The sequence below is a fragment of the Cricetulus griseus genome, chromosome 3 (genome assembly GCF_003668045.3).
Source record: "Cricetulus griseus strain 17A/GY chromosome 3, alternate assembly CriGri-PICRH-1.0, whole genome shotgun sequence".
Classification (NCBI taxonomy): Eukaryota; Metazoa; Chordata; class Mammalia; order Rodentia; family Cricetidae; genus Cricetulus; species Cricetulus griseus.
Genome location: NC_048596.1, coordinates 36171625 through 36186589, shown reverse-complemented (window position 1 = coordinate 36186589; position 14965 = coordinate 36171625). Strand labels below are relative to the sequence as shown.

General features: G+C 43.3%; 1 protein-coding gene across 2 annotated transcripts in view; it reads left to right on the top strand.

Moving 5' to 3' along the window:
- Window positions 1-14965, top strand: part of Dock8 (dedicator of cytokinesis 8) — a 197814-nt gene that overhangs the window by 106337 nt on the left and 76512 nt on the right. For both annotated transcript variants that reach the window (XM_027406492.2, XM_027406491.2), the window contains exons 15-22: window positions 3307-3424; window positions 4982-5052; window positions 5993-6131; window positions 6730-6831; window positions 9832-9927; window positions 10341-10575; window positions 12696-12860; window positions 13845-14014. In XM_027406492.2, coding sequence (XP_027262293.1) covers window positions 3307-3424; window positions 4982-5052; window positions 5993-6131; window positions 6730-6831; window positions 9832-9927; window positions 10341-10575; window positions 12696-12860; window positions 13845-14014 — 1096 coding nt within the window. The remainder of the gene's footprint in view (window positions 1-3306; window positions 3425-4981; window positions 5053-5992; window positions 6132-6729; window positions 6832-9831; window positions 9928-10340; window positions 10576-12695; window positions 12861-13844; window positions 14015-14965) is intronic.

Below are 14965 nucleotides of genomic sequence, written 5' to 3'. Positions count from 1 at the left end.
AGAGTTCTCTGGCCTCTGTTTACACCCACTCTCACGTAAACTTTAAGATAAATAAGTTTAGAAGCTAGAATCCACATATGAAAGAAAAATTGTGTGTTTTTCTGAGCCTGGGCTACCTTACTTAATATATTTTATACTTCATCTATTTTCCTGAAGATTTTTGTAATTTCATATTTTACAGCTGAATAGAGTTCCATTGTGCACACATACCATGTTTTATTATCTATTCATCTGTTGATGGGCATCTGGGTTCATTCCATTTCCTTGCCATTGTGCATAGGGCTACAATGACCATGTATGAGCGACTATATCTGTAGTAGGGTACAGTTAGATGAATGTTTGGGAGCAGTAGAGCTGAGTCATAGGGCATTTCAATTATTCTGTCCCCAACTTCCAAAATCCACAATCAAAGCTTAAGATTTCCCTAAGCTGCTATAAAATTACATACACAGTATATACATTAAACAAGGACATGGGTACAAAGTAACACGTGCTCAGGTGCTTACAGCCTAGGGAAATCAAAGCTCTCACAAGAGGTTGCTGTTTTCTTCTACAGAAGAATACTTTGGTATCAAATACTAATCTGTGCTTTTCAGCCATTCAGTGGTGAAAACCTGTGCACATAATACATCCATAGTCGTATATTACTTTCATAAGCATGTATGGATAGAACGATGTGACTATAAAATAACATGAGCCTGTATTTGTGTATGAGAGACAGATGCAGGGGGATGCGTTAGATCAGTTAGATATCAGGAAAGAACTGTGCCATGTGAGAAAAAAATACAAACAAATAAACAAGGTCAGTGTGGGAAAACAATGAGAAATAAAGTCAGAGAAATTGTGAAAAAAAGGTCATGGGAAGAATTTGCTTAAAAGTATTTGTTCTGGGTGTGGTGGTATACTGCTGGGGAGGTTGAGGCAGGCAGATCTCTGAGTTTGAGTTCAGCCTGGTCTATATAGTTGATGGAGAGCCAATGTTATGAAGAGAGACCCTGTCTTTTGCAAAAACAAAAAAAGAAAATTTGTTGTTCTTGCAGAGGACTCACAAGGGTTTGGTTCCAGCACCCACAGCCATCCATGACTCATTCCAGAGGATCTGAAACCCTCTTCTGACCTCCGAGAACACCAGGCATGCACACAGTGCACACACATAGACACAGGCAAAACAATTACATATGAATAAATCTTTACCAAGTCAATTAAGACCCACAGCAAAAGTTTAGGAAACGTTGTAAGGAGAGACCCAACACATGCTGTTTATATTTTCAAAGACCCTTCTTGGGACTGTGTAAGGAGTAGCTGGTTATAAGGGAAGAGTGGGAACAAAGTGAATTGAGAAAGAACTGCTACAATAGAAAGATGCCTCCGTGGTTAAGCACACTGGATGTTCTTCCAGAGGACCCCGGTTTGATTCCCAGCACCCACATGATGACTCACAAGCATCTATAGCTCCAAAACATGGGATCTAAGACCCTCTTCTGGCCTCTGCATGCACCAGGCACACATGCAGTACACAGACATATGTTCAGATAAAATACACACACACACACACACACACACACACACACACACACACACACACACACGGTTTTACAAGAGTGAAAGAAAGAACTTCTATGCTCCAAATGATAAGTGAAAGTGGTCTGGAATGGAGAGGATGAGGATAGGGGAGGGTGGAGGGTGCATCTGGTTTGCCTGCTGTGTGGAAGAAACCATCATTGTAATAGCCATCGTTAATTAAGTTCCTTCTTTTCCTTTCTATTCTTTTTGTTTTGTTTTTTGAGACAAGGTTTCTTTGTGTAGCCCTGGCTGTCCTGGAACTTGTTCTGTAGACCAGACTGACCTCAAATTCAAAGAGATCTGCCTGCCTTTACATCTCAAAAGCTGGGATCAAGGGTGTTGCCCTCTCTCTCTCTCTCTCTCTCTCTCTCTCTCTCTCTCTCTCTCTCTCTCTCTCTCTCTCCCTTCCTCCCTCTAACTGAAATAGGGTCTCTTGCTGTGTGGCCCAGGTTGGCCTGGTACTTGCAGCAGAACCCATACCCCTCCTCCTGAATACTGGGTTTATATACTCACCAAACCTATAGGTTGGTGCACTTATTAGTCCCTTTGAGGTTTGCAAAGTCTAAATTTCCAGAAACAAAGTCTCTCATGCAGGTAGAAGAAGCAAAAATGGATTCCAATCTCTGCTCCCTGGCTCCAGTATTAACCCTTTTCAGGATATCCTATCTCTACTGCTCAATACATATTAATCCTCTTATAAAAGTGGCGACAGTGCAGATGAGCAAGAATGAACAATGGGCAGAGGTGTACATACTCCCTAGATAGGCATCTTTATGCACCCATACCCATGTATGGACACATACTTCTTGTGGTACTAACATCAACTTTCTTCAGTGCATTAATATACCAGTGTCCAGTCTTGATGGCACCTGGGCCTCAACTGTATCAGATTTACTCTGACTGATGAACCAGATTGGCAGGTACCACTGAGATAGCAGAGGGCAGAGAAGACACAATGGATGTTGGGTCCTCTGCCTCTCAAGGGCTGACTCACAAGGCTGTGATTTTCTCATCTTATAAAACATTGGCTTGCACTAGGTGCCTCCCAACCCGAATTCCCCTGGATTCTAAGCCAATCCTTCTATTGTACCATGATCCATCATCTGCTTGCCTGGGTAGGCTCATTAAATATTCTGTCCTTTGAAATTAAATTCAAGTTATTGCCTTACATTTCTTTTCACTTGGATGTAAGAAATATTCGGTTCAGACAGGAGTAAGAGCCAACAAGGGGACAGGAAGGAGGACAGCTTAAAATGAGGGGCAAAAATCAGGGGTGTGCCAGCTGCCACTGAGTCAGGGTAGTGATGCTACTGTGTGAAGCCAGAATGGCCTAGAAAGGCTACCACAACTCTACCAGCTCCTAGACTCTCATTCGTCCTGTCTCCAATGAGCCTCCCCTCCCTTTAGAGAAACAAGGTTCAACAAAGCAAGAGGCTGGCCTCAGACTCACATAGATCACCTGCCTCTGTCTCCTGAGTGCTGGGATTGAAAGCGTGCACCACCACCATCTGGCTCATTTACTCTTTTCTAGTGAGACATCAATAATAAATATCTTTCTGAGGTGGTAGCTGATCTCGATGGTCTTTGTGAGATGCTACTGTGGTATACCATGGCCAGGGCCACAGGAACAGGTGATGACGTAGCTCAACAGCCTTGCCTCAGACCTCAGGTTCAGGTATTGGTCTGGGAGCAGAAGTGGACTCTAGATATTGATTATTGATTATCTGCTTCTCTCTTTTCCAGAAATCTTCTCTACGTCTACCCACAGAGACTGAACTTTGCTAACAAACTAGCATCTGCCCGGAACATTACAATAAAGATCCAGTTTATGTGTGGAGAAGACCCCAGCAATGCCATGCCAGTAAGGAGAGGATAGTGTTTGGTGGGCTGTGCGCTACTTTGTCAGTTCACAGGGGTGAAGTCTTAAGTTCTCAGTATGTCCACCACCCACCCAAGGTCTCATGTTAGATGATGCTTTACCAGTGAGGTGCATCCAGCTCAACGTACAGAGTATTCTGTTCCAGCATAGCCTACATAACAAACGCAGAGACCTTTCTGGCTAGTCCAGAATTGTCCCTAGGATGATGGTGGGGAAATGGCATCTGCCTTAAGTCTCTTTCCCAAGTGATGCCGTTGTGAGATGTCACAGCTTGGAACTGAAGACCATTTTAAGGGACTGAACGGTCTGGTAGGGTCTCTCCACATTGCCCGTGGAGCCATGTCATTCTAATACTCTTCAAATTAGGGGGTGAGGTGGCTCATTGCTCATTATTTGGCTAAATTTCTTCCACATATGCTCTTTGGTGAGTGTGAGACCATTTACAAAAAAAAATATGAGCCATAGCCTATTAATAATGACACCACCTCAACACCTTTCAGAAATGGACCTTTATCCTGAGGCAGACTATAAACCAATACTACAGACTAGAATAGAATTATCTAAGAAGCCCAAAATGCCCAAATTTGCTAGTTGGACATGGTTGGTTAGATATTACTATTTGCACAATATTCAGCTAAGATTGCAGCTACTAATAGGACCCTTGTTTAGCATGTATGGAACTCCTGGGTTGTGGGAGCCATGCCTGAGCACAAAGTGAAGGGAGGGAGAGGTGTTGGGTTTTTTGCCTCATATCCTTTTCTGGTGAAAGTAATTTCCTAGTACTTCCTTTCCTCATATATCTACTTTCCAAAAAGTCACCCCTCCTTCCAACCTGTTCTCTGATGCAAGGTGTCCTTTTGCAACAGTGTCAGGAGAGGTGGAAGAGGGGGGATGCTTGGAAGGAAAGGAAGGTCTGGAGGTCTCCCCTTGTCCTCTCTGCCCTAACCCTGGCAGATTCCCCATTCCGACTTCCAGGTGTGTATGTGCAGACCCTGTGTGTGACCAATGTATTCAGCCAGGGGACAGTGGTGGTAAATCTCAGCCAGCTCTCCACTCACCAAGCCCTGGCCCTGGTCTCTGGTCTGCTGCATCTAGAGGAAAAGGCTCTTCTTTTGCCCAAGAGCAAGTCCACTAGTCAAATCATGTGCTGTTGGTGCTGCAGCAGACCCCAGGAGGCATCTGCACACAGGGGGCCAGGGCAGTGGAGACCACAATCTCCTACATGGCCAAGTCCTTCTCCTCAGAGGGGAAAAGATCCTAGTATCTCACTAAGGACAAATGAATGTGATGTCATCATGTTATGTCTGTGTACTGAGACAGTAAGGTGACCTCTGGTTTTCAAGTCTCACACCTGTGCCCTTGGCCACTAGTCAGTCTTCATCCCCACATTTAGTCTGTGTGATCATGCCAACTGTAGGACTTACCCCTAACTTATAAACTACAACTCTCTGAGAACATAGTATCCTGTTGATGTGATGGCAGATGATTTGATAGAGTCAAAAGTCACTTTTAACTTGGTTCCTTCACATTGATAAACAGGTCATCTTTGGGAAGTCCAGTGGACCTGAATTCCTGCAGGAAGTGTACACAGCAATTACATACCATAATAAGTGAGTATATTTTAGAGTCTTGAACACATGCTGCAATTATTTAAATATCTCCCAGGTTTTAGGGGTTTGGTTTTGAACTTCGTGAGTGCTTTTCCCAACAGTTTTTGCAACATAGGGACTGGGTGTCAGAAGAAGTTTATATTCTTTTTAGAATTCTGTGTTGGCAATATATAATTTTTGTAAGTAATAAGGCTTTGAGGAAGAAAAGATCTTTAAGAATTGAATATTATTTGATTATTTAAAAATGGTGGTAAAGAGATTATTTAGTGTGAAGTGAAGAAGAGTATTTTCTCACTTTATTTGAGAGCCAAAGAGGGCCAGAAGCAAAGCCCAGCTCTCTTTGGTCATCTCGTCATTTTCCCCTAACCTACTTTAAGCCAACCAAAGGAAAAATGGTCTATTCATTTGCATCAGTAAAGTGAGTGATGGGTCTGTCTAACCTTGTTCACATGTCACAGGTTGAGAAGGACATCTCTGTGATGTCAGGTATGGTTTCCTCTCACCTGATAAGTAGACTCCTTAGGGGCCTCATGTAAACACTTGCCATGGGGACTAAATGGGTAACACATGGGAAGCTTAGCATAGTCCATTGATGAGGACAGCCACATGCCAGGCCTTCTCTTGGGGCTGAGACAGGAAGAGAGGTCAGGTTCAGCACTCTGAACCTGAGGATGCTCTTCCCAGACCAAGTTGTGTTTTCCCACTGTGTGGGTAAAGTCCTTTCTCTCTAACAAAGCCTTCAGACTGTGAGTGTTTTTATGTAGGTGGAATGTTTCTCATAGTCTCAGCTTGGCCTCAAGGCCTTACAGCTTAGGAGCAGGATAAAGTAAATGAAAAGCCCACAGCACACAGGTGCTCGGGAACAGAGGGTGGGTGGTGCTATGCCTCATACTCAGGGAGTCATCCTAAGAGATTTGTGTCCAATGTGCTTTTAATACAGGTCTCCCGACTTTTATGAAGAAGTAAAAATTAAGCTCCCTGCCAAGCTCACGGTGAATCACCACCTCCTCTTCACCTTCTACCACATCAGCTGCCAGCAGAAGCAAGGAGCCTCGGGAGAAAGTCTTCTGGGGTATTCGGTGAGTTGCTTTCAGCTTGCTGCCTCCCCCTGTAATTGTTGATGGAGCCAAGGTCCCTGCAGAGAGTCTACAATCTGTTCTCTTGCTTGTCTCCCTGTGAGGAGCTATAAAATGTGCTAGTCTGGATTATAGCAGAGAGTAGGAATGTCTTTGCTAAGAGAATGACAGGTTCCTCAAATGAAAAGCTGCTGGGTTTAATGAATATTCATTTATTTAAGGGGGAAAAAAGCATTGCAATATCTGTTATTTCCAAATTTAAGTGCTTCGTATATATTATTAGCTCTCCAGGAGAAAAAGCTATTTCTTTAAAAAACATGAAAGGTAAAATGAACATTGATATTCAGACAGGAGCTAATACTAGCCATTAAAAAAAATGCTACTACTGTGGCCCAGAAAACAGCAAATCATTGACATTACCATCTCAGGAACTCTCAGGGAATTTACAATGCAAAGAACTGGCTTGAAAACTGCTGCTGCCAGGAGACCTGGTCAATATCTAATCATTGTTTAGTGTTGTCTGATGGCTCTGAGCTAGATAAATCGCCAGGGTTATGTGCAGCTATAAAAACCACTCTGCTCTTGACATCATCTGTTTCAGTGGCTGCCGATTCTCTTAAATGAACGTCTTCAAACCGGATCCTATTGTCTCCCAGTTGCCTTGGAAAAACTGCCACCCAACTACTCCATACATTCTGCTGAGGTAACCAGCGCTGTCTGCCAGCTGCTTCCTGTCGAGCTGTGGTCTGGGATCGCTTCCCCACACCCACTTCCCATTCCCAAGGATGTGTGTGAAGTCTGAGGCTACTTGCGGGGTTCTGTGGGGTTGTCATCTCTAGGCACCCTGTGTTCTCTAAGAGCACATTGTTCCGACAGGATGGGAGGCGTATTTGGCAGTGAAAGAAATGTTACTCACTTAGACATCACCACATTAGAATGCTCTATAGATGCAAAGCGCACCTGAGGCAATGCTACCTCTAATTGTCTGAACGTCACGGGTCTGTAGATTAGGAGACAGTTTGATCCCACTTGTGATAGATGCTGCACCTATCAAGCATCCTTTTGGAATGTTTCCAGGCCTGAATCGGCAGTTCTTCTGGTGGGCCAGTGGTCACAGACAGGGTGGATGGACTATAAAGATGTCAGTTGCAGAGCCCCTGCCCTTCCTGCCTTGGCTATTCCTCTTGTCTTTGCAGTGTGTGGCAATGCCGGAGTCTAAAGATAGTCTCATGACTCTAAGCCCACTATCACATTTCTCACCCTTTTAGAATCGGTTTACATCAATGAGTGTTATTTTTGAGCAAGTCATCTTACTCATAAATATTTTATCATGTATCATGAAAATACGACTCTTTTTCTAGCCAACACAGTATCATTGGTGGACCTTAAATTTTAACACAATCCTGAACACCATCCTTTATCAATTCAGCAACCACCTTTCTGTTCCCCACAAGGATCATGTTTTTACACTTGTCTGAATTGGGGTCCAGATGTGGCCTGTGTGGTGTTGGTTGACATACCCTGTAGTTCTTCCTTTAATTCTTTTGAACTTTAAGTGGAAGAAATTTCCAGGACCCTGAATTTAGATAGTCCCTTCACAGTCTTCCTTCCTTGTCATTTTCTGTCACCCCAGGCTAGCTCTTTCCCTCTGTTTTAAACTAATGCTTTTCTCCTTGACACCCCAGGATGAGGACATCAATATCCCAGTTCATCTTTATGTCCTTGGCATACAGTACCTTACACAAACCCTCACAACTGCTTTTCCAGAGCCAAGCAAGGTGGTGCATGCTATAATCCCAGTATGGGTGAGGCAGGAAGATCGCCAAAGTCTACAGATGAGTGAACCATCATTAAAAACCAAGAAAAAACAAATCCTGATTTTCAGCTTTTAAGCTCCATGGTCTTACTTGATAAGACTCCTATGTTTTTTTCAAAAGCATAGATAAAACCTGAGATTTTGTTGTTCCTTTGTTGAAATTTTTAAAACACAGTTTTAAGACAGGCTCTCATTTAGCCCAGGCTGTCCTCAAATTCACCAAGTAGACAAGGATGGCTCTGAACTCCTGATTGATCCTCCTACCTCTACCACCCTACAAACATGTGCCGCCACACCAGTCTAAACCTGAGTTTTTAAGACAAATCCCCAAATACCAATCTTCTACTCTCTAACTGCATGAATGTGGGCACATTAGCTACCGTCTCTAACTCTCACAGATGAAATGAAGCCCATATCTGACTATAAGGTGCAGTGGACAGTAATTGAGTAGGTGCTTATCAAGAGATACATAATGCTGAAGCAAATATATTTTCTTATTTCTACCTATAGCTTCACCCTCAGCCACACATTGCCTTTCACTATCAAATACAGCAGTAGCAGGTGGCTAGTGAGATCTTAAATGGGCTAGTTCTGACTCAGAGCTGTTAGTGTAATATATGGGCTAGATTTCAAAGTCTTGGTATTGAAAAAATAGAGTATTTTATTAATAATTTTTTGACTTCTCAATGAAGAAAGAGTAGGCCATACTGTGTTAAATGAAATAGTCTATTGAAAATGCTCTCACATGTTCTTTAATGTGGCTTCTCAACAATTTAAAAATTTTGAAGCTGATGAGATGACTTAGTGGATAAGGATACTTGCCACCAAGCCTGATGGCCTGAGTTTGATCTTGATCCTCAGGACCCACGTAGCAGCAGGAGAGAACCAACTCCCTAAAGTTGTTCTCAGTCCTCTCTCATGAAAAAGTACTATTGATTCCCATTGGGTTTCTATTGACTGCCACTATTTTAGAATACAAATGCAAACTCCAGTGTCTACAGGAATCTACCAAGTCATTTAAATGAGGCTGATCCACAGTCTGGAACTGTGCAGGGAGACAAGGCTGGTGTTCTTGGATCTTCCAGCTCTCAAGTTAGAAATTAGTCTGTTATAAGAACTTTGCTGATTTTTAAACATTAACAAATTCACAACAATGTCCAATGCCCTGTGGGCCAAGTAGAGCTCTATGAGCTAGGGCTATAGTTTGTGCCTTTCAGAGAGTTCCATGGGTCCCCATTTCCTGCCACCACCCTTGTCCTATGCCTATAAACAGCATGTTTCCTATAGTTTTGATGAAAAAGGCACAAAACCCATGCTGGGCCCTCCTTGCTCTAGCACTGTCTGATCTCTCTAGGTCCTAGAGTCTACAGAAATGTAATACTGATGGGAGCTTGAAGCAAAGAGGTATCTCTGAGGCCTAAGGAAGAAAATATTGGTGGTCAATGAAATGGAAGAAGCATAATGAACAAGCAGGAACCATGCCAAGACTACCACTTAGAAACACTTTGCTAAAAATGAAGTAATTTCGGGTGTTCAAACCCATTCAAGTTTCCAATCTCTGTCCTGATATCCCTGATCAATGGGAAGGCCATTTAATTACATACCCAGCATCACAGATCAGCAGTGTTGCCTGAGTGCTTAGAGATGGGTTACCCAGCTAACTCTCCTAGCATCTGAACAAATGCTAAGGCCCAGGGGTGTGATTGACTTATCAGTGTGAAAATACCTAGTTTGGTGTAGAATCAAACTTGAACTAAAGAACTCTGACTCCTAGCTGTGAAGTTCTCTGTTTGTAGAACCTGCCATTCACAGACAAGTTGCTTGTTAACAGTTGGAAAGGGGAATCACCGTTGCTAATCTTTTTTTCTTTCTCTCTCTTTAACACAGAAAGTCCCTTTACAGAATCCCCCCATCAAGTGGGCTGAGGGCCATAAGGGGGTATTTAATATTGAAGTGCAAGCTGTGTCTTCCGTTCACACCCAGGTAAGGAATGTCAAAGCTTGTCACTGGATTATACATCTCAGTAGCCCCCTTTCTTGGCCTGTGGTACCTAGTGCAACAACTCTGCCTATGGAGTGAGTTGAAGCCTGATTTATTTTTTCTTTGATTAATAGTACTTAAGAGGTCCTAATTTAGCTGAGCAGTGGTGGCACACACCTTTAATCCCAGCACTTGGGAGGCAGAGACAGATGGACCTCTGTTAGTTCAAGGCCAGCCTGGAAAAAAAAGTTATATTTTGCACATCACATTCTACCAAAAAGTCCATTATCTTTGCTAGAAGTATCCGGGACTTGGACTTCTAATCTGAAGCACTGGCTAGGAGATTGCACCAAATTCCTGGGTGGATGTTGAAAGAATAACACCTCATGAGAGTCCTCTACCTTCTGCCTTCCCAGGACAACCACCTGGAGAAGTTCTTCACCCTTTGCCACTCTCTGGAGAGCCAAGTGACCTTCCCTATCCGTGTTCTGGACCAGAAGATCACAGAGAGCACACTGGAGCATGAGCTAAAACTCAGCATCATCTGCCTGAACTCCTCCCGCCTGGAGCCCCTGGTGCTCTTCCTCCACCTGGTGCTGGACAAACTCTTCCAGCTTTCTGTGCAGCCCATGGTCATTGCTGGACAAACAGGTAGAGGCCTGTGGTCTGGGAGGAAGCATGGCTAGGCCAGGCAGTTTGCCTAATGAATCTCAGCTTTCCACAAACCTACAAATGCTGTGAACAACCTGTGCAACCTTTGTCGTGAAGTCAAGTCCAGTGCTGTCTTGTCAGACTCCCTACATGTTTATAAAAGAAAGGAAGAAGGGCTAGAGTGATCCTCAATGATTAAAAGCATTTGTTGCTCTTGCAAAGGGCCTAGGTTCGGTTCCCAGTACTCATGTAGTTCACAACAATCTGTAACTCCAGTTCCAAGGAATCTGATGGCTCTTTTGACCTCCACAGGCACTGCATTCACATGGTACACAAGTATACATGCAGGCAAAATACTCGTATACATCAAATCAAATAAATAAATGTAGAAGATGTTTTTGGAAGAGGAGAAGGGAATGAAGAGGTGACAGGGAGAGAGAAAGAGAGAGCGTTAAAATGGGTTCTTAGGGCTGTTAGGATGGCTCAGCAAATGAAGGTTCTTGTCTCCAAGCCTGCTTGATGACTTGGATTTGATTATTGGTATTTACATGGTAGAAGGAAAGTACTGACGCCCATAAGTTGTTGTCTGAACTCCACATGCGCGCGCGCACACACACACACACACACACACACACACAGAGAGAGAGAGGGGGGGCATGGGGGAGAAAGAGATGTTAAAAATGATTTTAAATAGGATCCTTAATATTAAAGTTTTTGGAGGTGAAGCAGCAGTTCAGTTACTTGCTGAGGATACTTGGGGCTCACTTGGCCAGCCATCATAGCCTGCTTGGCAAGTTAAGGCATGTTATCAAAAAACAAAAAAGGTGGAGAGCAATTAATTGAGGGAGACATCTAATGTCAGCATCTGGTCTCTGCATGCACATGCACATGCACACAGGAACATATGTGCACACATATGTACATGGCCAGGCAGGGTGGTGCACGCCTTTAATCCTAGTACTCAGGAGGCAGAGGCAGGCAGATCTCTGCAAATTCCAGGCTAGCCTGGTCTACAAATAGAGTTCCACAGAGTTGTTGCACAGAGAAACCCTGTATCAAGAAAAAAAACAAACGAACAAAACCCCACAAATATACACATGGAGACAACGAAGGACTTAGTCAGCAAGCACTCGTTTGGAAACTGCTTCTGCTTCATCTAATGTTATGGAAGGCACAGTGTGGGAAGGAGGAGGCAGAAAAACTGTGAGAAATACACTAGGTCTTGGAATGGTTTCCTGCCTTCATGGAGAGGCTAAATTTACCACCAGGCACAGCTTCAGATGGTATGATTTGGATTCCTATCACTGTGGGGCATTGTAGGCTTCATGCAGGAGACTGAGCGTAAAAGGGGTGGTTTGACTTTGTGGTCACTGTGATTTTGTGGGAAGAGGCAAGGAAGCCACTCCAGGTGAGGACGATAGCATTAGCAAAGTCACGAAGGAGGAAAGACCACAAAATGGGATAATCTGATAACTACTTCACTAGGACATAGCTGAATTTGAGCAGAAACAGAAACAAAGTTGGCTAAAGCCAAATGATGAAGGGCTTGGAGCATCAGACCGGTATGGTATAGAAAGTTTGCATGGACCTGCTGTGGGGAATGTCATAAGCTGTATACATTTTTAAGATTCGTCTCTATGAGAATCTGTTGCAGGACAGATTTATAGATCGCTCTCGAATCCCTTGGGCATCCTGTGGAAATGTAGACTGATTCAGCTGATCTGGGGTAGTGTCTAAGGATAAAGCCCAAGGTGATGCTGACACTGTCAATCTGCAGGACGCATAGCGTAGCCTGTTTTCAGCTGAGTTTAGAGAGTGGTGGCATGTGGACATGGACACAACCTGGTTGTGGGAAACTGCTCCTAGCAAAGGCAGAAAAAGGAATAGAATGTGAACCAGGCATGGTGGGTTATGATACTGGAGGAGTACAATGAGTTCTAGACCAGCTTGAGCTACACAGAGAGACTGTGAGCATGTCTGTGGTGAGCAAAGCTGGAACACTGGAGTTGCCTGAAACATAGCTTCTTCCCACATCATTTCTTTTGCCTAGCTAAGGTGGTCAGTACTGTTATCGGCCTGAGAACATCTACCTCAACTTGTCGTTTCTTTTGGCTCCTCAGCAAACTTCTCCCAGTTTGCCTTTGAGTCTGTGGTGGCCATTGCAAACAGCCTGCACAACAGCAAGGACCTGAGAAAGGACCAACATGGGAGGAACTGCCTGCTGGCCTCCTACGTGCATTATGTCTTCCGGCTGCCTGAGCTGCACAGGGATGCACCCAAGTCAGGTAAGGTTTCCTGGGGGGACAGTACCTAGCAGAGTACCACCTCATACCACTGCCATGGGACTAAAGGTTCAGTTTTATTTCTCAAAGTAAAACTTATATAAGTGCTGAAATTAAAAGCGTCTAGATGTTTCTCTCTCTCATCTCTCTTTATGCTGTACTAGTCCGTAATTTCTCAGTGACCTTTATCCCATTACCAATTCATGATTCAGTTGAGGCTCTGCTTTAAAAGATTGGAGAACTGTTGACTGTGTCAGATTCTAGAATAATAGTTACAAACAAAAAACAAACAGTATCTATCCAATGGCAATGACACACTGAAAGTTCTGAAACTTTAATTATATAAGAAAAACTTCCCATTCCCCCAAGCTAAGTTAATAATAATTCACCTCACTGTTCTTCTTAGTTATTTACATAGGCAATAAACCATAATGTCTGGGTAGCATGATATAAAAATATCATCAATGAACTTTTAAAAATACCACATCCAAATAAACCTTGCACCTCTTTAGTCTCTGCGGTCATATTTTACGTAAGTCTGTAATTTCAGTCCAATTTTCAAACAAGACTTAGACTCACTCTGATACATTGCATATGCCTGTCCTCAAGCAATGAGTGTGGATGACTCATTCTGAGCAACCTTCCTCCATAAATATTGATCAAACAAAAATACTCATGTTTCTGGTTCTGCTGGAGATTTCAAAAACTCTGGCAACCTTGGGGTCTGGTTCTTTGTGGCAGTGACAAATTGGTCTCCAGTTGCCCACCTCTCAGCCCTCCCCACTTCTCACCACCTCACTCACACCCTGCCACTTTGACCAGCATTGCCTCCCTGCCCCTCACAGCTACAGAATAATGAGGCCTCTTTCCAAGGCCCCATCTGATAGGTTTGCATTTTAGCTCTACTCCTCCCTCAATGGGTCCTTCTCAAGCTCTGTAACTGAATCTGTCCTTTCTGTTGGCATGTCTCTGGCTGCTGGGGTACAGGTGGTCCTGCCGCCATCCCCGACCCCCGATACCACACCTATGGACGCACTTCTGCTGCTGCCGTGAGTTCAAAGCTGATACAGGCCCGTGTGATGAGCAGCAGCAATCCAGACCTGGCTGGGGCACACTGTGCAGCGGACGAGGAAGTTAAGAACATCATGTCTTCAAAGGTAGGGGCATGGCAGCCCCAGAAGGCCATGCACACTTGTTTTGCTTTTTAGCTGATGTATACCATACACGTTTCTGGATAAAGTATGGTATTTTGATAAACAAGTACACTGTATGGTAATCAGGTCAGGGTGTTTAAGACATTTAGACATCATTCCTTTGTGGCATGAATGCTAACTAACATACTTGTCTTGCCTAGCTATTTTGAATCCTTTGTTACAGTGTCATTAGTGGCAGTCCCCCTGTGTGATAGCACTTGGAGCTTTTCTCCTGCTGAGCTATGGCATTGTAAACACTCCTTGTTTTATTTTGAGCTAGGGTCTCATGTAGGTCTTCAAAAGTACTTTCGATGTATTGTTTATCCTTTATAATTGGCACAGAGCAGTTAGACACCTTCAGTGGATACAGTATAATATTTAAATTCACTTACATAGTGTATAGTGATGAGACCTAGGCAATCTAGCATGTCAGTTGCTCAGATACATATATCATTCCTTCATGCTAGAAGTGCTCAAAAGTCCTTTCTTGTAACTATTTTAAAATATGCATTTAATTGTTGTCAACATAGCTGTAGTGACTCAGTTTCCTTGTTGTTAGTGTTTTACATTAGAATGGTACACTTATCACAGCTTATGAACCAATATAAATGTGTAATTATCATTAACATAATTTGCATTTCCTTGATTTTCCCTAATGTCTTTTTTTTTTTCTCTTCTGAGATCCTCTCCAGGGGTCCACACAGCATTTTCCAGTCTTGTCTCCTTAAACTTCTCGTGCATATGGCAATTTCTTAGACTTCCCTTGTTTTTCATTATCTTAACAGTTTCAATGACTCACAGATGTTTTATTTAGGATTTTGAAAACATGCAATTCACATGCCATAGAGTTCATCCCTCTAAAGTTCATAATCCCATGGGTTTTATCATATCCAAAAAAGCTGCAATAAGTGTGTT